Genomic DNA, 26,338 nt, shown 5'->3' with positions numbered 1-26,338 from the left:
ATTAACTTTCAATTGAAACTAAGTACGGGTGGCAATAAAAATTCAGCTACAGTTTTATGTTGCAACCTAGCAAACAGTTGATATTAATTGGAAATATGAGTTCTAATGGGCTTATGTATACTCTATTAATCTAATTGGATTTATACTTGATTTTATCCAACCCTAGTTAAATAATTAATCGCTAATCAATATTAAATACATTTTATTTTGATTTAGAAAATAATTATTGGCCGATGCCCAATAAAAGTAACTGATTCAATTGTCGTTCAAACTAGTTTTTTAAAATTATTAATCATGATTGATTTATGATTTTTTAGTCGATTATTTATTCGGTCAACTGTTAATTTAAGAATGTCATCAGAAATAATAGGATTGTATTTTTAAATTTATTTATTTATTCGTATGGCATTTATAATGGGGACCGAGGTCTTAACAGAAAAACAAAAGAAAACGTCATACAAAACAGATAAGAATACACATGGTTATGATTTTTTAAATGTAAATGTTTAACTGTATTTAAAGGTAAATGTTAAAAATATATTATGTTAACTTTGCAAAAATGTTTTTCTCGAACTAGATACATTATTTTAACAAGTATCACTAGACTGCATGTCTACGGATACAATTAGATATCTACCAATATAGCTGATACATAACACAGCTCTATATTACTGTGCACACAGTATGCACACTATATATTATTACTGTCTCAACATATTCGCACTGATAGCCGACCCAGAGAGAAAAAAAAGTCATTGTCTCAGAAAAGCTAAAATGTATCATATTGGTTTAATACGAAAACATGTATGCATAAAAGCACAAGACAACACATTGATATGGCAGAGTACTTATATTATGTAGTCGGGTTGGAGAGAAACAAAAGTGCACACACACATTAGACGCGTTATCCGTATTAACATAATATGTACACGGTTTTTATCGGTTTATGCAAATTTTCCCACACACCAATACGACGGTACGCTAACGACACGCGATCGTTTCCGCTCGGTCTGTGCAATAATATATCTATACATTATATGGTACATAAAAATATACCTATAAGCATATATCTATAAGACACAATATATAATATATCACACATACACAGAAAATGCGACAATGCCATCATCCCTATAATAGTAATTTTCTATGTAATTATTGTCGGCGACCGATGAACCGTGTATAGGTACATAATATTATGTATATAGGCGGAAAAACGGTCACACGTGTTTACATATTTTTTCGTCCCCGGGATAAGGGATGGGGGAGGGGAAAGAGGAGTATATTTTAATGCGTCCTATATCCGTGCGAGGCGCGCGTGCAGAGGTGTTAATAATTATAATCGTTTGTCACCGCGCTATCGTGGCCCGGTCGACTTGGTGCCGATTTATCATGTAGACATTCGCTACGAGCCGGTGCAAAGTGTCAATAATAATTATTGTCAAGGCCGGCGGCGTTTATGAATTTCGGTTGTGCGCGCCGATAATAATCGAAACAATGGGTCACTCTAATGATTACATTAAATTATATGATATTATACGTTAAACGGCCGCCCGGATTTATGGCCCGTGTAAAATCATCGACATATATTGTTGTACAGTCCAAGTCCCTTGGTCCCACCCTGTTCCCGTAGGGGAGGAGGGGTGACGGGAACACCTCTCGGATATACAGCTGCGACGATGACGACACCTATATTATAACCAACCGATAACCCATAGGGTTCCTGTCCGGGTTTACTACCGATAGTGTATTATGCAAAAAACGTGCATAAATAACCGGCTGCTTGAAAGATATTACATGCAATTAGTGAACCCTTATACATGCAAAGGTGTACTGCGTTCGAATCGGGTAGACCGCATAATATAGTTCCGGGACAAACGGCACACGACAACGTCAAGTCGGCAAATTCGACACGTTTGATGATTTTTATTGTGTGGATAGATTTTTTTTAATATTGATCGGGCAATATAAACAATCGGTTCCGAACCCAATGCGGCAGCTGCTGCTGTTTATAATAATTCATACATAGTCTCGGAACTTATCAAACCGTTGTATACGAGTCCGCCTTGTCGCAGCATACTAAAATCGGTTGAATGTAAAAAAACAGATTTTATTTGAACTCCGACTAGTCGTTATTTGCATAGAAAAATATAATAATAATATATATTGAAAATTTTGAAAATTTCTAATATTTTTAAGATTGGGCGTCAACGCTTAATTTAGTTATGCGTTTAACACGTGTCTCAGGAAATGCACTTTTCCAAGGAACTGAGTAATTTTATTAAAAAACTATACAAAGTCAATAACATTTGTAAAATGTCCTCCATCTTGGTCAATTTTTGATTCAGGTTTTAGAAACTAAGGTTGAAATTCAAATAAAGTACCTACCTGATCTTTAGTTATGTGTATAGATGTACTTGTCTGTTAAAAAAAAATGTTCAGTTTCTCAGAAAAGTGTATCTCCTGGGACACGTTTTCGTACACAAATGACTTACCTACGCTATGGTGTAATAGTTGAAAACAAATATTAATTAATAACATGGATTTCTGTGTGTTGTGTTAATATGTATTCCAGCATACTAGTTATAGCTTCATAACAAGTTTCATCGTCAAATTGCTTATACTTTACTCTTTATGACATATTTTTTAATGCCTCCTAACTAACAGCAAACTCGTTTTTTAAAATGCTTAAAGAATCAAGATTTTTAGTTTGATAATACAAAGTTAACATTATTACATGCAAAAACGTGTGTGAATGCTGGGTCTGTAGACTGTATTATAGTTGAATAGTAACACAAAATAAATAATAGTCAAATATTCTAATTCAAAAGACAGTTTATGCATAGTCACTCGCAGATGACTTTTTGTCCATTTAAACTATTCTATGTATCGCTCTGCATGTTATCCAAATCAAACAATTAATACTCAATTTTAAAGCTTAGGGAAAAGTCGTTATACTATACCTGATATATTTGCATAGTATACTTACAAGCTAACTAGCGCTTATAATTTGTTATTTCTATAAATCCGTTGTTTTAATTTAAAAGTATCCCATCGAAGTTAAAATATATTTGTATGGTTTAATGATTTGTTTGAGTACACATTACTTTTAGTGTAATGAACGTTTGCTAATTTTAATGTGTAACTACTGATGAACTATGCGTACATCTACTATTAGCTGAGAAGGTAAATATGATTTACGGAATTTGTAATTAGTTGGCATCAAAGTCCGGCCAAGGTTTCGGCTACATTTTTAAATAAGTTAAAATCAGGTGGCCGATTTGTTCTGGGCATAATATGGCGATTGGAAAAATTCAATCGTCTTAGTACTATGCCTTAGTACAAGTATGAGCGTGAGGCAATGTTCGTGTAAATATGGTGTGAAAACTACCTTAGACCGCTTCCAGTGGTTAATTTAATAAATAACATAATATGTATGTAGGAGGAATTGTACGCTTCGTATAACAAACCAACCCAAGTTGATTACTGTAAACGTTTTTGCAGGTAGCCAAATGTTGTTTTAAATATAAAAAAAAACATTGGACGTAACGTGCTTATAATTTATTTACGAGACCCGCCTTCGAATTGTTTTCTTTTTTATTCCTAATGAATCGTGCCTGTCGATCGTTAATGAGACAATGACGATGGATATCAGTGATGGGCAGCTGCCGGACGGTTTTAATTAACTCAATGCCATCACGCGTGTAAAACACAAAAGCGTTGAATAAAATTTTAAAAAAGCTTCGGCTAAGAAATAAAACCAAGATGGCTTTTACTTTTATTTGTAACTCCTCTTCTTCTATCGATATAACAATAATAATATAATGTATGATTATTATCGATGAAAAATAATATTTTACATTCCAATACAAACAATAAGATAATGAACAATGTTTCGTGAATACAATGCGTATGCCGTTTTAAATATAATTATTAGTTTTTTAATAAACGACTCGATTAGGGTTTCTCTCGTCTATTCGCTATGGCAGCTGAATACTATGTCGATTGATAATAATTACGGTTTTAATTTTAACGGTCAGATATTTTTAGTTTTTATAATAACACATACAACACAGAAACCATTAAGTCAAATTTTAATTTTAATCTCAAACTACGTACCTGGTGTCGTGACCTATTAAATTAAAATATGTATATACCTCTACTTCCCCTTTATTTTGTATTCAATCTCATTATCTCACATTAGCACATTTAAAATAAACTCCTACCCTTAAGTGCCTCCAATGGGTGGCTTCTTATCTCCTGCCTACTCAAGCCATGTCTCCTCCATCACATACGCTTATTGTAAAATAATTACAGATCGTGTATTTAATAATAAATGTTAAATAAAAAAAAAATCTCAAACTGATTTTATAAAAGTCTATGTGCTGATTCGCATTAATTTTGTTTTTTCTCTGTAAAGAAAATGTTTGAAACAATTCAAAGAATTAAATTAATCAATAATTTAATTAATCTTTCGTTACCTATTACAATAACTTACAGAAAATGATCAGATGTATTTTTCGGTTAAAGTACATTTTTTTTATAATATTACTATAGTGTTTGAATACAAAAATAATAGATGTAGTGACTGTAGTCATTTTGAGAAATAAAATACATAGTTTTAATACTAATAGGAAATTGTTCAATTAAGTAATCTATAATGTTGAGTTTGTATTCATTGCACAATAAATGTCCGCATTATTTAGAATTTATATAGAGTATCTTTTATCTTACATGGTGACTTACATTGGTGATGGTCAGAATTTACAGATGTCATAATTTTACATGCAGTCGCTAATGCGCATTATTCGTATTGTAGTTAATGCGAAATAACAACTGCATGTAAATTCGGCGTGTAACATACATCAGTTGCCAATTACTTTGTTTACATGTGTGGTTTAAACCGATTGGCCTTATATGAATTAATTAACTCCTGGAGATAAAAACTTTTTTAAATGTTACCTAATTGAAATTAGGTAGCTAACTCACATTCGAAATTCCGATTAAGATTAGCCAAATTAGGTTATAAAATAATGTATAAAACAAAATATATAATATCTTAATTCGTTTATATAATTTATAATTATTTGTGTACAAACTGTAATGTACAAGCGGTTAGTGTTGAATGCGCATTACGCAAATTCAGTTTGGCATGTAAACAAGGCAATAGTAATTAAAGTGAGTTTCTGCAAAATAAAATAATTGAATTGTTGCTTTAAAATGTTGGGTGGCTCGGTTTGTGAATTTTCACTGAATGATACCAACTATACAATAGTATTTGCGTCAATGGACTCGTTTGTATATATAAAATAATATTATAAAATAAGTGGTTTTAACTCAGTCACACAAGTCTTGACTCTTGCGTAGTTTTTGTCTTTGTCTTGCATAGACTATATTATATTTTACAATGTGTGCTTTTAGTAATTCCTACATATTATATTATATATTAAAAGTATAGAATATACTACCACGTTGGGCGGGCATAATATGATAATAATTATTAGCCGGTCGGTCTAGTAGAGGCGGGACCCCCGAGACTTGCTGCCTCCCTGCAATTTTCGATGTTAAAATTAAAAGAAATGAAAGAAACAAAAGCGTTTAGAACGCGCACAATGGCGGACCACAACACTGTTTATGGAGCGGGCATGACGCCGACTGTTTAAAATCGCCAACAGCACCAGTGGAAGCGTGTGTATGGTCCAGGGTGGGCGGTGGTTTTGGATGGCGGTAATGAGCGTTTGCACCCAATTTAAAATAATATAACAACCACAATACACACGAGTATAATATTATAATATGCTGACCGGCTCGCGCGCGCCACAAAACTACAATACCGCCGCATAATAATAATTTATGTACCTACGTGTAAAAGCCTATAAGTCCGAACGGGTAGGTACAACGATAAAAAATAAAAAAAACGGTCTGTGTATGTGTAATTATAACGTGACTGATTGTGTGCACACCAACACCGGACGGGCTCATAAAAGTCCGTTTGCCGAGCTATTGGTAAAAGAAAAGGAAAAAAAAAACAATGCTTCGGGTTATTATAAACGCGAATATTATCCGCTTGGCCGGCTTGGACTCCTGGAAATGTGCTCGCTCGTCAGACGTGTAATATTTTTTTTTTTTTTATTATCATAATTACACTGTATGTGTATGTGTTTTTTTGCTCCACTCGGTTTTACACCTACCGGTGATGGTAATAATAACAGTGTCTCGGTGCCGGTAAACGTTACAAAGTTTTCGCGCAAAGGACCACCGCCACGAAGCCGGTTCGACCATCAACAATCGCTGTAGTTATTGTCGACCATGGCTCGTGGCCGGTCAGGTCACACAACCGACATGGTTCTAATAACGATTTAGACAAACCGCATTGTTGTTTTCAGTCTACCCGACTCGTCCCGTAATAGCCGCCAGGTTGGGTTGGCGCATCGCGGAGTTAAGTAATACTAGGGAACAAAATGCTATAAAGTGCGCGCGAGACACCTGGACTATAGCAAAAGAAAATAGAACCTGTACAAGCCCTTTGGTACGTGTGGTGCTACTGTGGAATTATGCCTTGGACTTGAAAAGTAACGATTGACTAGTACTAAAAAATGGTCTAAACTGACTGACCTGGAAAACAATTAAAACCAGAAGAGATTAGTATAAACAGTTAGGTGTTGTTTTATACGCCACCAAGTCTGTTGACTACAGTTATTAAAAGCTGTGAAGGAAAATAAATGGAATGGACTAAGGAAATTATTGCTTGACCTTTTTCATTACTCCTAGTGTTTATTAAAATATCATGTTTATTTTATTATCTAATTTGAGAAAAAAAATATTCGCAAAAAATGTTTTGTTTCCTTTTAAAAGTCTTCTAAATAATGATTTTTGATACAACTAAAAGGTAAGTATCTAAATAAAAAAATATTTTCATAAAAAGCTATTATTATTAAACATTTAAAAACTGAAATCGATAAAATAATACGTTTAACAATTTCATTTTTTATTTTATTGATAATCAATGATAATTTTTTTTTAGTAAATTTGTTATAATACTTTTTAAGGCTTAACTACAGCAAGATCTATCGCGTTAACGTAAAACTAGACGGGTTTATTTTATATTTCAACGTTTACCTACGTTTCGCGGTTCAAACCGATTTAACTTAATCTGAATTAGTAGTTAATTCCTAGTGTTAAAATCATGTAAACACTAGTTATAGCTATTACACGGTTTACTGCAAATCAATTATACCTAATTCTAATTAATTAATTCACATTTTAAATTCGGATTAAGACTAACTCCGAGAGTTCAAAATTTCATAATACGAATAACACTGCTATAATAGAAATGGGTTGTATTATAACGTATAGAACATATTAATTCGAATTGTTAATTCATTTTGTACACGTTTACACGCAGTCATTAATTTAAATTATGTAGCTTGAAGCCAAATAAGCGCAATAATCCCAAATTAATTTAATTAATCGCATTGAGCTAGTGCAATTAAAGTTGTGCATGTAAAATTAATGTGAGTTAAAGACTGCATGCAAATGCGTTAAACAGACGATACCAGACTTTATTCAGCTGTAGCTCCAAAACCAAAATCTGTATCTTGTCTACATATTATTCGGACTAAAAGTAATAAAACCATCGTAGACATGTGAAGTTTAGTTTATTGTTCTCACGCCTATTCATCGATTAGATGCTTGAAATTTACCAACGGTCTATTTATATTAATGGTAAAATGCTTATGAATATTAGTTACCTACCTATACAACGTTGAGTGTAGTAAAATGTTAATACAAGTCGACAAGAATTATTACAGTGGATTGGGGGGCTACCTCTTTTCGATTTCCAGTATTTATACATATTATTTTCCCAATGGATCGCTTTTCCGTTTTCGGCCATAATATCAATATGTTATAACAATGGAAAGAGTACCCTCTTTTCAATACATATATGTATGACCACGCATCTTCAAAACACTGATCATGCCGAAGGAAATCAACCTCCGGGAAACACAAAAGCTGAAGCCTAATGATCCGTACCGGTTAAATTACATAATATATATATATATATATATATATAAATGGGAAGATCAGAAATGTACCTAACATCGTTATATATACTCGTATAATAATAATAATATAATATGTATTCGCGGTCCCACGTTTCTCGACTTGGTTATGAAATAATTTACCCGGCGAGGAGAGTTCCTTTACCCAAACACTTCACATTTCTAGGTCAAGTAGAGGTGTATATACAATATCGTAATAATATTATATATCCAGGGCATTCGAGAGGGTGGATATTTTCTTGAGTGTATTCGAAAGCATAATCAACCGAAAACGATATTGTATAAATTTCCGGAGTGGAAAAATACGTTATAATATCAGTTGCGGTGACGTTTATTATACACGTCCGGAGCATTGGAAAATATAATGTTGTGGTAGGTAAACGCGTATTCAACGAAATATTATATCGAATTTAAATTTCCGTTTGCCGATTCTCAATTGAAAACGCCTGTGAAAAAAAAAGATAAGCGGGGGAAGGCAACCCCACCATGCCTCTCGGTTCACATGTTGTGCATCTTCAATCGGCTAGTGCAAAAACGTGTCTATGGTGTGTGTTGTGGCCAAACCCGAATGCTGAACATTTTGTTTTATCGATGTTCTAGAGAGAGACATCTAGATTGCAATCAACTGTTTGAGTTTATAAGCAACATAGTCTTAGCCTAAAGGACTCGGGGTCAATTTTTGTACGGTCTACAGTTTGACAGTTGCTGTTTTTTAATGTAGAATATATTATTGTCTATTACTTTAGAGCAACGTGTTCGGTTGTTACTTGAAGTTCTAAAAAGTCCCAAAATACTAATAATTCTCATAAGATCTCAATATTAACATTGTGCGTATTTTCCGCTTTGTATAATAATGTTATATATTGAATTACTACCAATATTATAATATTGTTTTGTGTTTACTTATTTCCCTTGAAAATGTGTTCTTATTTCTTACCCGCAGTGGAGACGACTTGGAGAGTATAGATAAAAGGTTATAAGAATAAAAGAATATTTTATTTAGGGAGCCGGAATTGTTAAAAAAAATGACGCCAGAGTAGGCAAACAAGATGGGATATTTTTTAATGATTTTGGTTCGAATTCCGCGTCTCCTTTTTTCCCCTCTTCACGGTTAAACTATACAGCAGTTTTGTTACCATGGCGACCGGATAAGTGGTTATTGTGAGTGCAAAGCGGTCTCTCGACTTTTCGCTTTCGGCGTTTCCAGTGTATACTCTTCTTGTGTTAATCTGCATAACTCTTTTATGTGTAATGTGTATATCATATTATGGTAGTGCAATATTATTATTATTGTATCTAGTGAAATTATCAGGACCATTCCTAAAAGTATTTAATTTGTATTACTTACTCATCAATTAATTACCCTATAATCAACCCACTATAATAATAGTTAAAGCAACTATATAGGATGACAATATTAAAATTTATAATTATTGGGTTTTTTTAGTAAATAATGAGGGGAGAGATCCGCATTTTAAATTTCAAACATGGAAAATAGTTTAAACCACTACACGTCATGTTGCTTGTATACAAATTTGTTAGAACATCTCCAAGATTTTTTTTTTTAATATATTAAAATATTATAGTTTGGTCATAAACCCGTTATTAGATTAGACTAAAAACAAAACATAAAGTAGGATTCTTATGGATATAAATTTTATCAATTATTTTTATGGGCAATAATCAATTTTCAAACACAAAATTGCAGTCCTTACAATTTTTTTTAAGTATATAATTTTTAAAAAGAAAAAAAATCGATTTCATTATTTGATTTTAAAATGATCTATTAAAATATTTTCATACGCTTAATACATTACTATAGTTTCTTTTTATATATAATCTTTATACTGTTAGGGTATTTTTTTGGTTCTTGTTACAAGTATAAACATTTTGTTGTTGTTTGATGTGTCAATTGTAAATTTCAGTCAAGCTATACTATATCGTTATGATATTAGGTATATTGCGCATTCAGTCTTAAAAGCACACGCACGCAAGATGTAACGTTAACGGGATATAGGTACGAGGCTGCCGGGAGTGTATATGTAAGATGTGTTTTTTTTTCGCCGCTTTTTTTTTACACCACTACCGTCGTGTGACGTATTGATTTTATCCTCCGTTCTTTTTTTTTAAGAGCCCGGGAAATTCTTTTATCCCCCCCCCCTTCTTCTCTCCAGAAACCTTCTCCCTGTTTCATCCCGTCCACCCTCCTTCCATCGAACGGCTCCTCTCATCGCCACCAAAGCGTAGTCGAATGTCACCGTGGCGGCGGCGGCCCGCCTGTTATGTATATATGTATAAGCATGTCTTAGGCGTTTTTACTCATTTCCGGTGTGCCAGTGGAAATAACAAAAGCTTGTGCATGTGTGTGTGTGTGTGTGTGTGGTTTGTACCGCGTAGACGATTCTGTGAAAGAAAATATAGTAATAATATCATATATTATGTTATGTGACGCCAAATGCCGGGTAGGAGAAAATCGCGGGTCATATATTTATTATATGCGATTATTAAGAAAACAAGACTGTGTGTGTGTTTGTGTGTATGAGAGAGACGGGAAGACAGAGAGAAGGGGAGGTAGGAGAGAAACGGGTAACGATACACGAACCGGGATGTGGAGACGGAAAGGCCGGATAGAGGAAGAAAGCCCTTTTCCGTCAAACCGAGTGTGCCCGTGGGATGTGGAAAGGAAACGGGATGAAGGTCTGGGCCAATGCCGGTTGGACGTGCAAGCGAAAGGGGCGCAAGCGTGAGCCACCCCAATTAACAGGGCCGCTTTTAATTAGTGGACCGTCATGGGAGGGATCTGGCGCGATGGATTATCAACCGTTTGCCGCCTTCCTTTCTCGGTTCCGCCGTTTGACCCGCCACTTCCGACCGTGTGTATTATTTAGCCGCCCTTACCCTTGCCCTTCCTTCGATCGACCTCACCTACCCATTTATTTCCTCTAGGAGTGTATACATATATATATATATATATGATTATCTATCTTTGCTCCACGCAGTTTTCATTTGCCGATTCCCACGTTCTTTTATTTCACGAATACCACTGCAGCCGCTTTTGTTTTAAATTTGGTCAAATGATTAAAAAAAAAAAATACACATAGAAAATATAAATGTATAATGTTATCACATGCGGTTTTTTCATTTATCTTAATTGTATAGGGGGGAAAATATATCAACCCGTACGGCGAATTTTGGCAACGTGTAATTTTTTTAATTTAAAAAATGGTTTTGGCCATAGTTTAAAAGTTTTAAAAATAATATTTATTTAACTACTTTAGGGATATTTTCAAAACTTTTAAAATATAACCAAAAACAATGTTTTTACATATTAAAAAAAACTTTTCTACTACATCTTACTCACATTATCTGTGTGGGAAAGTACCGGGAGACTGTGTCTCGCGCTGACAACTAATATTGTAAAAATGTTTTTAGATCATACAAATATAAATATTTCAATAACAGGTATTTACCAATATAAATAATTTGAAAATTATAATTTTTAAACCATCAAATTAATATTATATTTTCTACCAAATCTTACCAAAAAATCAGTTTAGTTTTTGGAATTCTGATTTTCAGAATCGTATCACTAGACACTAATATTTAGTGATAAAAATAAGAAAATCCTAAAGGATTTCGAGGAAATTCTCAAAGCCGTTTTCAAAATAAAATGTATATAATAATATATAATGATTATAGGATATTCAAAGACTGTACTCGGTTAAAAATGTACTGTCAAGCCAGCTCAATAACTTATATAATATTTGGTTATAATAATTGGTTTGGAATAATTGGTTAAAAAAAGTTAAGAGGACGCCATGTTAAGTATAGAGAATTTGAACGTTAATGCTACCTTTGACATAATCCATTTTATTTGAATTATTGGTAGGTACAACATATGCATTTAGAAGTAATATTAGGTTCATAACGTTTTTTATGGCATGGTGGAAATATAAGTAAAATATTAAATTAAATATTAAAATGTTTTAATCTATAGAAATTATGGGTAGTCTTGTAAAAAAAATATTCATACGGAATGTTATGAGTTGTGTGTGTACGTGTATTGAATTTTCTAATTTTTATCACTTTTAGTTAAAATCCACTAAATCTAATTATATACAAGTTTTTTCCTTCAGTTAAATTGGTAAAATAACTAAATATTATGTGTATCGAATAAAATATTAATGTTCTTATTTAACTAGTTGGGGATTTCAAACAACTTGCCCGTAATACACGGTTGACAAGGGTAGATTTTGTTTTTATGGTCGGTAGTTGAAACTTGAGGCCCTATAAACTTACCAACTCGAGTAAACCGCCCCCGGTTACAACGCAAAAGGTTGTAAAGGTCAACGTTTTACAATCGTTCTATAGTAAGCAACGAAAACATCAAAGACTTCTGTCATATAAATTGTGAAAACGATCCATTAAGTTTACTTAGTCCAAGTTGACTACCTTGGGGGGAATCAATTTTACCTCAATATAAAACATTACATTCATGTTTAGATTTTTTTATGAACTGTTAAATGATAAAGTTTGAATTTTTTACATAAAGTTTTGTAACTCTATATTTTTATTATCTAAAAATAATATCTGAGTGAAATTCATCACAGTTACTACTTAGAAGTACCTAATAAATAATGGTTTATGTCGTTGGTAAACTTTGAAATCTTCAAGCGAAGGTGCAAAATATAAATTTTTTTAATAATATTATTTACTTTATAAAAATAAAAGTTTAACAGTTTCTTCTTGAAATTTGTTATTCATGATTAATCATGTACTAACGGCCTCAACGTTTACAACTATGAATAATATGTTATATTATTATCCTACATTCTCCATTTACAGATAAGTAAATAATTTGATTTCTAAAAAATTATATGTAATATATAAAACTTCTCTGAATAGTGAATAATATAATAAAATGGTTGTAAACTGTTTTTTATAGCTCAGTCATTGCACTAGACGATTTTTTGAATTAACATTATGTGTCAAGCTTTACAGCTTGTGCGTTTGTTTAAGTGTAAACTTGAATTTAACATTATATTATGTTACCTCTTTTTTGTCATAAATATTGTACTAATTCCTAGTTGAAAATACAATTATTTTTAACTAGGTTTTTGGTCCAAGGTTATTTTATTCATCACAATGATATAAAACACATTAAAGAAATTGAAGTAATTACGATTGCTTCATAGCTTACTAAGAAATCTTTTGTTTTAGCTCGACAAATCTCATAAACCTGTACAGGTTCAATTTAGGGTTTGGCCTTTCGGTTATCATAATAGTACTTTTAATGTTTCAATTATAAAAATAGGCACGCTATAATTGTCCAAATAATAGAAAAAAAGATTTTCAATCTTGTTTAGGACATGCTAAACCTAGTACTTGTCATTAACTCGTTTACCAGAAATAGTGGGCTCTATATTTTGTTTTATTTCACCATCATTTAGATTAAGTTTTCCGTTTTTCAAAAGTCTATTGTCGGTCATTTGTTTTGATTGCGGAAATCTCAAATAAACTAGTAATGTTTCTAGTGATTAGTATTTATATTTTCATTTGCTATAGCTTATGGCTTATAAATTATTCGTTTAGAGTGATTTTATCACTTTGAGTCATGGTATAATTATTATACCTACAGAGATATCATCGATTTTTAGCACTCCTTATAGGTGTTGTATTATGTGGTAGATATGTATAGAATTAAACGATCGATCAAATTATTATGTTTGGCGATATCATTTTACCCTGCACTAAGTGTTACCGCATAATAATAGTGTAGCCTGTAGGCTTCACCTTGAGCAATAACCGCAAAATAACAATACTGGACGAGTATATTGAGCGTAGATGGCGTTAATTAATATTTTTTTAAACAAAGCTGTCTCAAATCAAATCGAATACATTGTGAACGTGTTGGTGTTTTTTATTTGTTCATTATTATTATTATTTAGTCCCGACGACGAGGCCGTCGGCCGCTGTCTGCCACCGTTCGCGGTCAATACATTGCGGCTTAAAAAGAGAGAACAAAAATAGCTAAAAATTAATTTTTGCGTCACCGAAAAACCTGGCGTAATGTGTGTACATCACTCGACCTTAGTCTAACCGTCCCTTAACTGGATTACAATAATTAAAGTATATAATATCATACACTCGGAGGTGGGCAGGGGGTACGGGAAAAATATAATGCCATATATTACAATAAGTATCAATGAAAACCATTCAGTGTCGCTATACTCTGTCCCACGAGAGAACGGGCTTGCGCAAAAATCAACCCGGCCTGCGATTGTTTCCCATTTGCGGCACCGATTAAAATATTTTATTTTACGAATGGTACCTATTTGACCCATTTTTGATAAACCGTACCTCTGTGTACAGTCAGCTGTACACGGTAATTATCCTGCTCATTCGTTAGGTACACAATGTGCGTAGACTGTAGACATTTTGTAATTAAAAATGTAAAATCGATAATTAAACCGATCGGTTAACGCCGACGGCCCAAGGCCGATTATCCACCGCCTAGTAGTACCGATTGTGTTAATGATAATAAATAATTTATCAATATTATAATTATTATTACGGCCAGCGATTAACGTTTGTGTGGAAAAATTAATTACTTGTGTTGTGTTTTAACGCCGATCGCGCCGCACTGCCGTGTAAATCTTACATATTTATTATTACCTATACCGCCGTAGGTATTTGCCTCTTGCCAGCCACTTCATATAATATGCGCATCATGTAAAAAAACATAAACCAAATTGCCCTACAATAATCACCAATGGCGTTAAGTACACCGTGGATCGGCGATAACTACCGCGTAGCGCTGGACATATAATTTTTTTTTAGTTTAACGTTATCAAATCAGTAACAGGGAAAAAAAATATCTTGACACCGCACGTGTGACCAGTGCCACCTATACAATATTATCAACTGCCGGTAAAAAACATATACTTAACACGACTCTGTGCCCGGTGAACTACACAGGAAGCTCAGAAAAGAGAGTTTCTATTTCTACAATAATTGCGAATGAATTGGTTTACATGTAACGTCATATCTCTTAAAATATTGCTGTGTATTGTAAATCCGACGAATTGAATTACACAATAATTAACGATTGCCGTTTACCGCCGCGTGTTACCTAACTGTATAATATATATATATATATATACATATTAGATTTAAATAGCGGCAAGATGGTAATCTAGAATAAAAAAACACGTTATTGACATGGTTGGCGGCGACGGTTTTGATTTCTATCGAATAGTAGATTAACAACATACAAATTAAAACACCGCAATAATCGTAATTATACTTCTCTTTTAGGTTCCCCGCGGAGTATTAATTATATATAATAAGTAGGTAAGTATGTGTGTGGCTATAATTTGAAAATGTTTTAATAATATTGTATCAATCTAAAATTATATAATTATACAAAGTGTTAAATGTAGAGAGTTGAAAGAAATATGTTCATTTGTTTTCCACCAAACGTTTGCTGTGTGAGCTAAATTATTATTGGCTATTGTAACATTTCGATAACGGGTAGTTTAAATTGGCAAATTACAGTACACATTATTTGGCCCGCGAGACAGCTCGTTAGAAATTAAACGGACAAGTCATCTTCTAGGACGTCGATTCGAGTGGAAACTTGAGATCGTTATAAAACAAAATAAAAAAAGTCCGGCGATTGCTTCGTTTTTACTGTACGCCGCTTTTCCGGAAATTGAGCAACTATTACTAAGGAGACGTTTCCGTTCTCTATTGATATGTTGTAGAGAGAAATTGTTAAAGAAAAGTTGTTTAACGACGACGTACTTGTTAATTGTAGCGTTTCCTTGAGGTGTGTTTCCGATTGAATATGATCGATTTTAACGCAATAAAACTTTTTAGCTTTTAATATCTGAAACTCGTCTTGATCCCTCAAATACTTACTTAGAAAGACTTTGAAACTAAACATTAAACACAAAGTCCGCTTTATACAGCCCACCCGGGCTTGTAACCTTATAGAATAGAACCCAAACCGATATAAACTGTCAGACTCAAACAAACCGTTGTCTGTTATTTTATTTAACTGCTAAAACCAATTATTTAAATTTACTAAAAAAACGAAAGGGCGTTCCATAGCTGTTTAGCTTAACATGAAAACCTGCCAAGTATAGCGTAGTCTAGCATTGTTAAACTATACTTCATTTTTAAGCTAAATTGGTAAGAACAACCATATGTGTAGGTGTATCAAATTATGTCTACTCAAAATAAATTTATAAATTATTTTAACCCTGATTAGGGTATACCTAAGCGCCTTCTGGGTGTTAAAAACTAACTAATAGACAAAAAAAACAACACATACACACTAAATGTATGCCAATATATTAGGTATACCGCTTATATAGTTATTACTTAGTATATTTTTATACGATCATAGTATACCTAAATCTAGCGGTGTCACGTTTTGGCGTTAAAGTCACATTGTCGCTCTGCGAACGGCCATCGTGATGTGAACGTTTGTCTAAAATATTCACGATTAAAAATGCATATTGTACTTGTAACTTGCGTCTCGTTGAATATATTTAAATTGGATACAAAACATATTAAAATGGCAATGCCAAAATTAAACTAGACGTCTATGTAAATCGCTGCTATCGCCTCGGCCATAATTATATGCGCAATAAGTAGCGGTACCCAGTTCTTAAGACATAATAACCGTCGAATTTGTCCGTTCATTGTTGTCCACTCGAATGTTATTCGCAGAGTACCGATGACATGCTGCACAATCATCTAGTACAACTACAAATGTATTTGTTGTGTATTAGTAATTTGTTAAACAAATGTTAAAATATTATGAAAGCAGAAAGGGTGGAAGGGTATCTAAAACAGTAAAACAGATTTATTAGAAAACGTATATGTATAAACGGCACTACCAACACATATATATATATGTAGAACTGCTAATGAGTGCAATAACAGTACACAGTGTAGTATTTTTTATAAACTAAATGACGAAAAAAACTTATGATTCTGCGGCCATCCGTTCAGGGGGGATACGGTAAATATTGTGTTGATGGGTTTCGGCGTTGGACGCGTGCGACGACTTCGATATTGTCTTAAACGTTGTGAACGACCAAACCCGTGGCTTCTCTTATTTCACAGTACCTATATACGCGGTGTACTTAAATGTATAATAAGTTCGTGTCGGCCGCTAAAGGCATTACACTCGTGTAGGAAAAGTAACGCCGAACAACGTCGGACAATAGCAGCAACACAATGTGCTTGGCGGTGGCGGCATCATCCTCCTGTATAATATTATACAACAACATTGGCTCTATTATTTCACTGTTAATGTCGTGTTTTCTAGATTGTGTATATTACGTTTGAAGCAAAAAATATATATGTATAAACGACAAAAAAAAGTAGGTACGCGGCTTTATGTATAATGGAAAAGAAGATACTACACGCATCGGTTATGCTAATTATTATTGCTGCCGCCACGGTGTGCGCTTAAAACAGGTACACCTCTATTGTGTATAATGTTGTATTATAATATGTGCAGACGTTGATCGCACGCGCGCCGAGGGTAACTTAATTAAGTCGGCGGCGTAAAAAAACCCCCGTCTTTTATGCATTGTAATCAGAGTATATTATTTTATACAAGTATATGTTTAATATGTATGTGCAATAATATACCTATCGACGACCGCATGGGCCGTCGGAAAACACACTCGCACAAAACGGCGGTAGTAGCCTGTTGTACGCTTTGTATGTACTTATATAAGTCCGTATAAGGTTTTAATTACCGTTTAAAAGAGAAACCTATATAATTTCCACGAGGACGGCGATCTCAGAACTAAATGATAAACCTAAATAGAATACAATACAATAATAAACTCCAAGTTTAAAAAAAAAACCAATACCAACTACTAACCAGGCACCAGCAGAGTGTTAAAGGCCGCGTGCCCGTATAAAATGTTTAGTTTTCGGATAGGACTTACTCCCTGTAGACGTTGTTGGAGACAAAAACGTCACTCAAAAACACGGAGATTAATTGGATGTACCAACCGGTTAACGTTGGGCGGCATATTAAAAAAGACAGTTTATTATAGGTGTACTTAATAAAAATGAATCGCGACGGAATGCTAATGAGAAGAACAAAAATAGAATAAAGCACTGTGCAAACGAAAAAAACCCGTTTAAGTATGCTGAGAAAAAAAACCTACACAGCTATATCGAGCCTTTGTCAATCTCGGCTCGGTATATACCGCCTTGATTGGCAATTTGCGGGCCTTTGAACCGTCGCCGTCGCAGGGCGGAGCGCATTCACCGTCGTCCTCCCCGCACTCCCCGCCCCGGCGCCAACACCTCCAGCGCAGAGTCCCCGGGACAGCGTGAAGGGATGACGGGAACGCGAGCGGGACAGACGAGTTCTCCGCGGATAAATGCGAACTTTTTTTTTTCTTCTTCTTCTTTATTTTTCGTTAGCGCCTTTTTGTCTACCCCCGAACGTCTCTCCTTGTCGTCGAAGCGTTTTGCGACAGAGCCGGGGCCGCAAGGGGAGGGTAGCCAGGGACAAAAGCTCGTAATTTATTTCCCTTTTCTCTCGCTCACACACACACACACACACACACTCTAATATGGAAATGCGACGCGAAATAACGAACCCTGGGAGAAGCGAAAAAAAAACATTCACACACACACACACAGCATCGCCAGAAAGAACAATATTATTCTTTTCCGCCGTCGTCCTTCTTATATTCTCATTCTTATTCTTTGTTCCTCTTTTTCCCGTTTCTCTACCTATATTATTATTATTATACACACACACACACACACACACCCAACACCCTTGCGATTTCCTTATTTTTCCACCACCACCACCACCACCTCTGTTATCCTCGTCTCGTTTGCCGGCAGAAGGAAATCCGATCGATCTCTCGTTAGCGAGACTGCGGTAACCATTTCCCCCCCCCTCCCACCTTTCGTCCATCAGTTCTGTGTTGTTGTTTTTTATTTCTCTTCAAAGTCCTCCGTCGACTAATCGGCCGGGTATGGAAATCTGGAAACGACGGGCCACCCAACTATTTCCCATTGCCCGTAGAGGAAAACAACACAAACGCACATATATATATATATAACGCCTAGAACATGCCATGCATATATTATCGTATAGGTGCGCGTTTCCTTAGCTCTTCCCCGAGGGTTATGCCTATCACGTTGGCCACCACGTTACGCCGTTTTTGACATTCACATACATTGCGGCGGATATTGAGTTAGTGGAGACCTTGGGAAAGCTAAATCCTGTCAAATAATAATAATAATAATAATAAAAAATAATCGATTGGAAGCTTACGGTTTCCAATCTCACCGATACAATTTAAAATACTTTTATTTTTACTTATTGCAATTTTATAGATATTGTAAAAATGTAAAATCAAATAATGGGGGTTGCTCGCTAATGGCTTACAATGTAACTTTTTAACTAAATGTTCTTTCCACCTTACTATTTATTATTATAGCTGGGCAAAGTATAGGCTTGGTATTGAACTTTATGTACACACAGATGTACCTATTTTACCGCTAAAAGTGCTCAGCGCATCTCCTGAGACATGACCGCTATAATTATAGTAGAGTATAAATACATTTTTTTTTCAGGTTGCTGAGAAGAGGTTCCATGTTTGTTTTCTCTACAGCTCAAATCAGAAAACTGCTTAATCTCACCTATTTTGCTAGCGGGTCTTCATTAATCGACTTGGGAGCAGGAGACGGCGCTACCACCGACAAGTACATGCCACTGGTCAACCACATTTATGTGACAGAGAAATCAGGACCAATGATTCGAATTTTATCAAAAAAGGGTTTTAGGTATAAATTTAATATATTACTATGTCTTTTTTTTGTTAAGTTATTTTTGAAAACTAATTATCGATATTATTACAAATGAATAATGCGAAGGGAACTAATTCATTTGTTATTTATAAAAAACGTTAACAACCATGTTGTCATTGAGAACAAGGCAAAGTACACACCGAGTCTCTAACCGTGTATAGAAAACAAGCGTTTTTTTTTCAACTTAATAATTTATAACACACAAATATTGTTTACAAGTGACATGAAATAATTGATTTCCAAAACTCCTTATCACGAGACGATTTAACGACGTCTATTGCCTCCATTAAACTGCCGCCTAGAATGATTTTGATTAATTATTACTTAGGATGCTAGTTTTTTTTTATTAAATTCTTTGTAATATGTAAAATGCCGTTTAGATTGTTAGACGCCGACTTGTGGTGGAATCACGAGGAGAAGTTTGACATTGTGTCTTGCCTAAACTTGCTGGACCGTTGCAGCGATCCGATGGATTTACTCGACAACATCAAAAACTCTTTGAAACCCAATGGCAGAGTTGTGATAGCCCTCGTCTTACCATACAAGCCGTTTGACGAATTTAGTGAGTTTTTTTTTTTTTATATTATTATATAAAACTTTATTTTTCTATAATATAATTTATATTAATTACATGTATTACAATTTGCTTCTCACAGAGTCCGTAGTACCCGAAGAAAAACTACCGATCACAGGCGATTCGTTTGAAGAACAAGTAACGTCTACCATCGAGAATGTATTCGAACCGGCCGGCTTTAATGTGCTCTGTTGGACCAAACTACCGTACTTGTGTGAAGGAGATTTGAGTCAAGATTATTACTGGCTTAACGACGCAGTTTTCATATTGTCGGTGCCACAAATAAAAACAACGTAGCAATATAATATAATTATTTTATTTTATATTTAATTTTAAAATATCATCTAAAATATTTTAGGAGTCAATTATTATTACTATTATGAGTATTTATATTTTTACTTAACGTAAACCACAGCAAAATTACAATTTTATTTTTGCAGTGTAAAACTTATGTATAAATTAAAAAAAATAAAACTCATTGTTTATTTATAACAAGTGACTGCATTTTTTTACAAATAGGAATATAATATTAAAAACATTACTTTAAATCAATTTAACTTTTTTTTCTTTATAAAATAAAAAATAAAAAATGAATTAGGTAAGATCACAGATATGTTTTTTTTTTTTAAAGAAAGATGAACTATGATTATTATTTTATTAATAAAATATAATAATTAAGAGGGTGCCACGCTAACCGTATTTCGGCCGTAAAACTTAATGTGTGGGAGACATAGATTTTCAGGTTGTATTCTTGGTACAATTACAAAATGTTTACAGTACATCGTGAAGAACCTTATCTGTGTTACAGCTTTTTATTTTTTTCATTACTTAAGCACAAACCAAATTATTCAGTCATAAAAATTAAATTTTTTTCATTTGTTTATTAAAAGTTAGGGAGTATTTTCATCAAAAAAATAAAAAGCAATGACACAGATTTTCTTTTTTATGTATAGTGGAAATTTGGTAAATATACGATCAATACTGCTCTCATTAGTTGTACCGCTTAAAGCTGTTTTGATGAAAAAAAAGTATTATAATTTTAACTATAGAAATGACTGTGATAGTCTGAAAAAAAATTACAACCAATAAAGTATCCTCATTACTGTGTTATAATAAGTATACACTATAGTTTAAGCTTTAAACTTAGTTTTTGCTAAAAATTGTCATTATTTTACTCCATAATGGCTGGTGTGGCGTCCTCTTAATACACATAACAAATTGATTTCATATAGGTGTATATAATTAATACATAAATATCATTAATTTTAATGTGTTGTTAAGTATAATATAATAGTGACAAGTTCAAAAATGAATAATGGCAAACAAACAGTGGTACAATAACTTATAGAAAATGGTTTATTGCTAATAGTTTTAAACATTAAAGGAATCTAAACAATCACAAAACAATTAAAATAATAATAATCACTAATAGAAAACAAACTGTTACTGCATTTTATATAACATTTTTTAAAAGACTTTGTTTTAAACAGACTAATACAATTTATCCGACTTGTTGTTGAACACAATTTTTTGTGACTTTGAGGTAGTAAAAAAAAAAATTAAATTACACAAAGTTATACACAACAACGTGATTTTTCTTTCAATATTGAGTAATTGAAGTATCCAGAAATATTGTAAAATACAAAAGTTTTTAGTGAAATATTAGGCTACTCAATCTTACATCACTATAATAACTAATTGAATTATTAAAGATCAAACTATTTAAATCACCGATTGGCAATAAATTACATTAAAAAGTTTAAATATTGACTAGCTTAAAATTGAATACAACATTATAATAATAGATTAAATTACTATAGGTGCTATATTGAGTAAACCAATCCGTCTTTGTTATTTGTAAAGCATAAATGTAGAATAGTTAAATAAAATTTACTAAAAATGTTTGTATTATAAAATATTCAACACTTGTATTGCACCACTAGTTTACTAATGAGCATTTAAAAATGAAACACAGTTTCAGTAAAATATGAAACAATGACAATCCATTATATTATGTGACCATACATTTTTCTTCACTCATTATGTTAAAATTAAATTCAATATAATTTATTCTTTTGAGAATTTTCATTTGCTATAATAAATTTACATCGCAACATAATAAATATTAAATAACATCAACAACAAAACCAATGATAATAATAAGTAGTAATATTGTATCGAGTTCTGATAAAGGAAAATGGTATTATTCGAAATCATACAATTTATATTGAACAGCAATATATATATATATATATATATAAATACATTATTAATTTGTTAGCTCACTATCACTAGTTCAACACTTGGTTACAGTTGGTCTCTCTCTTTAGGGACAGGCAACTGTCTAAAGAAAGAGATTACCATCCTTCACCATATCATAGCAGAACCCTATATGGAGTCTTAAAATCTTCCATATAGGAGCAAGACATACGGAAAAAAAAATTATAACTTATCAATATTATTATCATTATTATCATCGTTAATGTTATTGACTATTTCAGGTCTGTTTAAAATCAAATATAATATTAGATGTTTATAATTTTGTTAATAAAAATATCTAAAGAAACACAGGGTACTCAAAACTATTTGAAAGAAGTATATAATATAAATACCTACAGGTATTATAATTTTTTCATAAATTTGTATGGTTTCAACTACATAAATTTCACCATTTTATATGTATTTATTATACATAAACAGGCTTGTGGTTTATGATAGTAATTAAGCACAGTTTTACATTTATATTTTAAGTTGACAAAGTATACTACTCAAATATTAAGTATTTTAACTGTCACAAACAAGGTAATTATAAAAAGATTTTTAAAATTAATAAAAAGAGAAAGAAGCTTTTAACTAGAGGACACTCGCAAAAGATATAAATAAAATGGCCCAAGTATTTTTAAAAACGATCTTGAGATCTTTTCAAAAGAAAGAAGAGGAAATAACCATTATCTTACCGCCTATCAAGAAGGCCAGAGAATTTTGACTAGATACTTATTCCATTAATAAATTGTGTGATTCTTAAGAATACATTTTAAAAAGTCATATTATGTTGATTTAAAGATTTACTTAAAGTGATGATGTCAAGTGGAGCATTAGTTTTGCTTATTGCGAGTTATTGCGTCACAGAGATCTTTGAAATTTGCAGCCGAAACGGTTTGATTTGAGTTATCCAGTACATTTTTTCTCATTCTGGAAATACATATTTTAACATTACTAGCCTATAAATAAAGTATGTGATAAATAATTAATTTATGTAAATTACCCGTGTTTATCCTCATTCTTCCAACTACTAACAGCGATATGAGGCGGTGGAAGAAACGAACGCAGTGATTGCACAAGTTGAATCGTATCAATCAGTGCTAAAAAAAAATATATATAATAATTATTAATAATAATTTTTATTATAAAGACACATGAATAAAAAACAAGGAGGTGGGCACACACAATGTACATGTCATTAGCTCACTACTAAATCACCACACATATATCATACTATACTATACTTAAAAAAACTAATAGTATTAGTAAAAACAATAAACACAACTCATAATTAATTGTATTGACTTTGTAAACATTACTTTTTTGTAATGATTCAGATTGTTTTCCATAAGGCTTACACATAGCTGGTCTAACACAAGCCTTCATTCTACCCATATTTTTCATGATTTCTGAAAAAGCACGGATAATTTTTTCTTGGCCAGCTAAACAGTAAAATTATACTATTGAAAAACACTTTTAATTATTTAAATAATCATTTAACTACGCTGTAATTACCATCCAAATGTCCCTTTCTATTTTCTGATACTTCTGGCCAAGTGGTGTCGTGAGCAGCCAATAAATCCTTATTGTCTAAATTTTCTAAATTTGCCTTCAAAAAATCGGCCAACTTATTGTGTTGTGCTTGACGAACACTAACAGTTTTTGATGTCTGTGGTATATTTATAGGCAACACATTTTGTACATCGCTTTGATGAGACGATCCAGTTAAATCAACCGGTACTGAATGTTGTTGGGATTGAGCATTACTCGGAGCGGTTAAATTATGAGCACTCAATTGCTGGTTTATCATCTGATTCATAGCAACGTTAGGACTCTCTCGACCAACTGGTACATTAACTCCTTTTGTATCAAAAATTAATAATGACATTATGATAAACAATATTAAAAGTCAGTCGTTATTATTATATCAATAAATGAGTTGCAATATATTACCAGAACTTGCAGAATTGATATAATTGGACTGTTTAACATGTTGAGATAAATCTAATTGAGTTTTATAATAACGGCATGCTGGATTTGGACAATTTTGTACAACTTCAATGATGAATTCTTTCTCCATACCAAAGTTGTCACGACCAATCGTGTAAGATTCCATAACCTAAGTAAAGTACAAGAAATTCAACAAATTATTTTTACAGCATTTATATACTTGTTATGTTATTAAGAATTCAAATACAGTTTAATAGGCAACATTAATAAAATTAATTATCATTTCCTTTAAATTAAATTTGTTTAATAAAATTAATTAGTCATTATTACCGCTCGTACAGTTCCTTCAATGCCTAGATGTAATCCATGAGGTCCATTCATATGTTTTAACATTACTGCATTGGCAAAATGTTCATAAGGTAAGATAATTTTACCATTTTCCCTAAGGATCAATCTTGCTTGGCTGTCTAATGATACTCTCGATGCCATCATTCTAAATAAGAGGAAATTTCATTTTTTAAATGCAAAAACTATAATATTGTTGGTCAATTTTAAAGAATATATGCACAAACGATATCCTTTCTTTTTACTAATTGTTAACAGAAATAATTTTTGGGTAAAAATTTACTTTAATATGGATTAAAAATCAGAATTTATTTTGGTTCAAAAGTTATAGGTACTTGAACCAAGACGATTATCGCTGCACAAGTAAGCAAGTATATCGCCAGCGAGTCAGTGGCACAATCCAAGAAAAAATGATTACACTTCTTGATGCAAGCAAGGAAAGTTTAATCACTCTTGATAGTTTTTGATTTAAGTACGTAATTGGATTTATACATAGAATTTCAGAAATAATGAAAACCATTTTATTTAAAATAATTTTATACTTATTGCCCGGTAAAATAGATGTGTTTCACAAATTTTATACATCAATATTTTTAGTGCAAGTCAAGTTAAAGTTATAGTATATACAAATAAATTACAAATGACTTGCAATAGTAATAATTATTATTTTTTAATTTAATACGAGGTATAATTAATTTCAAATACATACTGCAAGTAGGAAGCACTGGGTAATACAGACGAATCTTTCATCTCTGAAAAGATTTTCAATAATTCTATACTGTTCCATCCTTTATTTTGCAAATAGAGCTGCAACAACATGTAAATTTTCTCTGTCACATAACCGCTGTAAGCCGAATTGATGTCGGCCGACAGTCCTTTAGGAACTATATTTTTCATTGCTTCAGTCAGTCCGATATCCATTTGATTAATATTAATATTAAAAATCTTAACTTATGTCGATTGAAATTTACAGTTGAACGTTCGCAAAAATAATTTTGTCGGCTATACGTCAATTGCCCGACACCCAAAAGACAACATTATACGTTTAAAACAGTTACTTCGTTTATTTTAAATTACTATATTGCCCTCATAGTGGTATAAATAAAATGTATTCGCCTAAATTCTTAAAAAGACTAATAAATATTAAATATTTTTTAATATTTACTTACGTCTTACAAAAAAAAATATTGTTATTTATTTTTTTATCAAAAAGATAACAACAAAAATATTACTATTACACAATAATCAATCAATGTTTTTTCTTCCATGATATGAT

The 26,338-nt window shown here is 32.6% G+C and overlaps 2 protein-coding genes across 4 annotated transcripts in view; one reads left to right on the top strand and one right to left on the bottom strand.

The window, feature by feature from the left end:
• LOC126833655 (protein-L-histidine N-pros-methyltransferase) overlaps window positions 1–20,926 on the top strand; it is a 70,024-nt gene extending 49,098 nt beyond the window's left edge. For all 3 annotated transcript variants that reach the window (XM_050565102.1, XM_050565099.1, XM_050565101.1), the window contains 3 exons: window positions 19,698–19,907; window positions 20,312–20,493; window positions 20,588–20,926. In XM_050565102.1, the coding sequence (XP_050421059.1) occupies window positions 19,698–19,907; window positions 20,312–20,493; window positions 20,588–20,802 (607 nt within the window). In that variant the 3' untranslated portion in view covers window positions 20,803–20,926. The remainder of the gene's footprint in view (window positions 1–19,697; window positions 19,908–20,311; window positions 20,494–20,587) is intronic.
• A 9-nt stretch (window positions 20,927–20,935) lies between these two features.
• LOC126833654 (uncharacterized) lies at window positions 20,936–26,255 on the bottom strand. The gene is made up of 7 exons (XM_050565098.1): window positions 25,772–26,255; window positions 25,048–25,210; window positions 24,721–24,886; window positions 24,283–24,627; window positions 24,087–24,209; window positions 23,771–23,867; window positions 20,936–23,697 (listed from the first exon to the last, which is right to left on the bottom strand). The coding sequence occupies exons 1-7, from the start codon at window positions 25,981–25,983 to the stop codon at window positions 23,601–23,603; spliced, it is 1,203 nt and encodes a 400-aa protein (XP_050421055.1). The 5' UTR covers window positions 25,984–26,255; the 3' UTR covers window positions 20,936–23,600.
• Window positions 26,256–26,338: the final 83 nt, after the last annotated feature.

This window comes from Adelges cooleyi, unplaced genomic scaffold, assembly GCF_023614345.1.
Source record: "Adelges cooleyi isolate 19-005CV unplaced genomic scaffold, UGA_ACOO_1.1 ACOO_flye_CR_arks_rails_tigmint_CR_PRNA_2, whole genome shotgun sequence".
In the NCBI taxonomy this organism is placed as follows: Eukaryota; Metazoa; Arthropoda; class Insecta; order Hemiptera; family Adelgidae; genus Adelges; species Adelges cooleyi.
This window is presented reverse-complemented; position numbering and strand designations above follow the sequence as displayed.

What these genes read in the sequence shown, in the direction of transcription:
- LOC126833654 (XM_050565098.1), bottom strand. Translation starts at nt 25,983, where the DNA reads ATGGATATCGGACTGACTGAAGCAATGAAAAATATAGTTCCTAAAGGA. An exon ending in TATCAATTCTGCAAGTTCTG is followed by an intron (nt 24,628 to 24,720) that starts GTAATATATTGC and finishes TTGATACAAAAG; the next exon opens with GAGTTAATGTACCAGTTGGT. An exon ending in TAGAAAGGGACATTTGGATG is followed by an intron (nt 24,210 to 24,282) that starts GTAATTACAGCG and finishes TTTACTGTTTAG; the next exon opens with CTGGCCAAGAAAAAATTATC.